The sequence below is a fragment of the Chelmon rostratus genome, chromosome 4, assembly GCF_017976325.1.
Source record: "Chelmon rostratus isolate fCheRos1 chromosome 4, fCheRos1.pri, whole genome shotgun sequence".
Lineage (NCBI taxonomy): Eukaryota > Metazoa > Chordata > Actinopteri > Chaetodontiformes > Chaetodontidae > Chelmon > Chelmon rostratus.
The window spans coordinates 15243381-15247717 of NC_055661.1; the positions used below are offsets into that span (position 1 = coordinate 15243381).

At 41.8% G+C, this 4337-nt stretch overlaps 1 protein-coding gene across 1 annotated transcript; it reads right to left on the minus strand.

The window, feature by feature from the left end:
* Window positions 1-1269: 1269 nt before the first annotated feature.
* Window positions 1270-3752, minus strand: LOC121605974 (hydroxylysine kinase-like). The gene is made up of 4 exons (XM_041936123.1): window positions 3449-3752; window positions 2940-3082; window positions 1919-2099; window positions 1270-1712 (listed from the first exon to the last, which is right to left on the minus strand). The coding sequence occupies exons 1-4, from the start codon at window positions 3750-3752 to the stop codon at window positions 1270-1272; spliced, it is 1071 nt and encodes a 356-aa protein (XP_041792057.1).
* Between the last annotated feature and the right edge of the window lie 585 nt (window positions 3753-4337).

A 4337-nucleotide genomic window follows, 5' to 3' on the forward strand; every position in this document is an offset into this window, starting at 1 on the left:
AGGGCTGGCTCAGGCTTGCCTTGGACCAGCCCCGAGCTATACTGCCATAGGATTGGGCTGCCGAGAGACTTCCAATGACATGCAAACCCCTGTTTTTCTCTCCCTCTCCATCAGTATGCATTCCTGTCCGACCAAGGCATGTTCGTGACTTGGCTTCTTCTCCGGAGTCTTTGTACTTTCTCGTCTCGCAGGTCCGAATGGAGAGCGGCTGAACCTGGACTACTGATTATACCTACCGGACATCAACTGCAACTTTCATTGTTATTAGCTATGCAATTATTATTGTTAGATCATTAATGCCTTACTATGTTCATATGCTATCTGCTATTAATATGTTAATACATCAAATACATAAATATATCACATAGGCATATACCATGCCATTTGTACTTCGTATACCTGTAAATCTAATTCAACTGTCAAAACTGTGATTTCTGTCCAACTCCGAACCTCTCTCTATATATCTCTGTCTCTCTCACTCTCTCTCTCTCTCTCTCTCACCCGCCCAACCGTTTGAAGCAGATGGCCGCCCACTCAGAGCCTGGTTCTGTTTGAGGTTTCTGCCTCCTAAAAGGAAGTTTTTCCTCACCACTGTCGCCAAGTGCTTGCTCATGAGGGAATTGTTGGGTCTCTGTAGATAAAGAGTCTGGTCTGTACCTGCTCCAAATGTGAAGTGTCCGGAGACAAGTTTGGTTGTGATTTGGCGTTATATAAATAAAATTGAATTGAACTGAATTAAATTGTGCACTCTACAGCAAATAGGGAGGGATTTCAGACACAGCATCAGCACCAAATTTATTTTGTGCAAGTGTAATGCAAGAATAGAGAGAAATACGTTGACCATTTCTGACTTTGCCAGATACGCAATAAAGTGAATCCGATCTTCAACCAATACAGAGGAGTTACCATACAAAGGAGCACCAAGGAAAAAAAGTCTGAACACTTTATACACTTATTATTAACCTGATGAGTTACAAATGAAGTTGCTCAAGATGCAGCACTTTTCTCAAAATCCTTTCTTGCTCTTACTCTCAGCTGTTTTGATGACTATTTTTGCTTTTTCAGTATGTGATGATGACTATCAATACTTCCTCTGGCACTTTTTTTGCTAATCTACTCGTCTCTAATTTGGACACACTGTGGTATTCCTGCTACAATGTCTGAAACTCAACAGTAAAAAATCTGTTATTTTGTGAAATTACAATGATACTGCGTCTGGACAAAAGGCTCACTGGAATCACCCTGTTGTGAATTTGTGAATGGCTTTCCTCACTCTCTGTCACTTAACTGCGCAGCACTCTGAAACCACACCTTCTCCACCTGCTCCTTTCCGAGCTCCCAGAGGTGACGGAGAATGTGGACGCCCTTCCTGGACGTAATCATCAGATACTCTGCATTTTCTGGTAGCTGGGTCACACAGTAACGAGCTAAAACCAACGCTTGACAGAAGCGACAAAGCACCAGTACATAGAGACAATCTTTCTCTGCCTCATTGAGGGGGAGCACACTCTCCCAGCCAGCGAGGACATGCCCACCCACCTCTATGGGTTTAGGGTGCTCCAACATCATGTACATAATGGTAATGGCTAGCTCATGGATGTAGTAGCCATCGTTCATGTCTCCAAAATCAAGGATGCCAGAAATTCTGTAGCCGTCATTCTCATCAGGATGCACAAGCACATTGAGGTCATTGAAGTCACCGTGGTTAATGCCTTAGAAAAGAAACAAAGGAAAGGTTGTTTTTCCTGGCAACCAAACTACATGATCCCTCATGAACTCAGCGACATACACAGGTTCTGAAGATGAGAGCTTATACTGACCTGTTGCCTCATCCAAGTGTTCAAACAGGTTTGAATTTGATGCAGGCATTGTCAAAAAAGACGATTTATCGGAGTATAGAATCTAACAAGTCACTCACTCTTGCGGAAATGACAGTATCTGGGGGCCACAGAGGTCTTGTACTGATGCATGACAGATTTCACAACCTCCTGAAGAGGATCTCCATCTAATACGCTGATATATGGTTCCAGGAGGGGAATGTTTGACAGGCTCCATAAGAACCCCTCTCTCTGCAGGGTGCTGAGATGAGGGTGCTCCAACTGACAAGAAAATACCAAAGAATAATGATAATAATAAAATAGAGAGGCACAAAGCAGAGGGAAAAGTAGAAGACATGAGTAAAAGAACGCCAGAAAAAAAGAATTAAATCAGTTGTTAACTGCTTTGCTTATCAACCTTTTGATTGAAAACCTTAGCCAAAATTAGTCCTCCTTGAATAGTGGTGTAGGTAGCCTATGTATATGCATCCATTTCAAAAGTAGCCGTCCCAACAATGTATGTACAATAGGATAGCAAGAGGATAGCAAATTCATGGTTTATCTGTAATTCAAGACAACAGCAGTTGTGGTAGATACAGTCACTTTAAACCATTGTGTAAGATTTAGGGGCTCTACTGGGAGAAATGGAATATAGTTTTCATAATTATGTTTTCATTAGTGTACAATCACCTGAAAATTAGCATTGTCATGTTTTTCTTTTCTTTAGAATGAGCTCTTTATATCGACAGAGGGAGCAGGGCCTCCTCTTTGTCCGCCAGGTTGCACCACCATGTTTCTACAGTAACCCAGAACGGGCAAACCAACTGGCTCTAGAAAAATGCCTATTGCATTGTTAGGGAGTTTCGCAGCCACGCAAGTTCTCCTACGGGCATTCAGTTGGTTGCAATCTGCAACCTCACCACAAGATGCCACTAAATCCTACACACTAGCACTTTAAGACATTTTCATAAATCAAACTTAAAGTTTTGTCTTGAGACGACAAACTTTCACATATTGCAGCACTTTGCTGTCACAATAATTCAGACATTTTAAAACAGATGTGGAGGTATTACAAAAAAAAGTCAATGAGCTAAAAGTTTCACACGTGTTTTACTGTTGCACCTCTTGTAGGATTTTGTCCATTCTGGCTGCTGTCTTGCCGGTTTCATGCAGTAACTCTGGTGTTAAAGGAACCTTGGAAATAGTGGTTCCAGGCAAATAAGTCAACAGCCGCACCAGGTACTTCTGACAGCCGTAGTCAGTTTCTGTTAAAAGTTAAGGCAGGATTAGTATTACAGCCATGTAATACTATTACATAGGAGTATTAATATTACAGAGGACATGAACCTGCCACAGCCTGCTATATTGCAAAAGACTGAAGCTACAAATGTGATTTTTTTTTGTCTTGAGGCAGGACGGGTGGGGTGTCTACCTCCTCCACTGGTCACATTCCCACAGTGTAGAATACACTGCTTTTTACTAGCTCTCTGGCATCTTGCCCAATTCCTGGCATCTTGCCAAGGGCCCATTCCTGACAATCACGTTTGAAGTCTACATCTATCTCTTCAGCTAAGTTACCAGACATTCCTCTTCAAGCATCAGAATTCCTCAGGTCTAGAGTGGTCTCGTACCTATTTCTTCCAGGCTCATGAGTTGTCCTGAGGTGGTGGGCTGTGCTGTTTGGGCAGGAAACCCATTCTGGTGCAGGAAGGACATGGCGCACGTCTGCATCTCGATCAGAGCAGGCTGCTTACTGTCCTTTGAGTTCACTATCTTCAGGACATACTCACCACCCTCGATGGCCGCCACATAAAAGTTCTGGTCATCGAAGCTCGGCAGCTGGCGAATTTCTGATGGCATCACATTGTAGAGCCTCTTCACCATCTCAGCCACCTGAGACTGGCTTAAGTTGGGCTTGGCATGTTTCATCGACATCACTGCTGAAAAAACAACAACATGTAACATTACAATTACAGTGTATTGCAGATTACTGTTTGGAAGTTTCAGACGACAATTTTGCTTGCAGACATTTACAAAGCAGAAGCACCATAGTAACCTACAGTAAATTTATAATAATTTAAACTGTAAACTGTCGTCTGAAACTTCCAAACAGCGTATTGCAGATTAGCTGCGTCCCTCTTTCGGAATCTAATTAACTGTTTTTGCCATTATGTGACTATTTATTATTTCATAACTACATTTGTTGTTGTGTGATTCAGATTTTCTTGCTGTTGTTTGTTCCTACCAGGGTATGTCAAAGGTCTCCTCACACACCCTTACCAATAGTGCCAAGGTGGTTTGTAAAGCTGCTGCTGCTGCTGTGTATTTACAGCATGTTTCCTAAATACTGCATGTATCATCAGATTAATGAATGTTTTTTATCATTTGGATTTGTTTTCTACTTCCATGTGTTTAAGTTGTAGTGTGTTGAGCTCTCTAGGCCGATGTACATGTCTCAGATATCAAAAACTGAATCCTGAATAAATAAAACCAATAAGAAAAAAAAATTGCAATTGTTCT

Coding starts and splice junctions, on each gene's coding strand:
- LOC121605974 (XM_041936123.1), bottom strand. CDS start 3,752: ATGTCGATGAAACATGCCAAGCCCAACTTAAGCCAGTCTCAGGTGGCT. Junction 3,083..3,448: donor CATGAGCCTGGAAGAAATAG/GTACGAGACCAC, acceptor AACTTTTAACAG/AAACTGACTACGGCTGTCAG. Junction 2,100..2,939: donor TGGACAAAATCCTACAAGAG/GTGCAACAGTAA, acceptor TTTTCTTGTCAG/TTGGAGCACCCTCATCTCAG.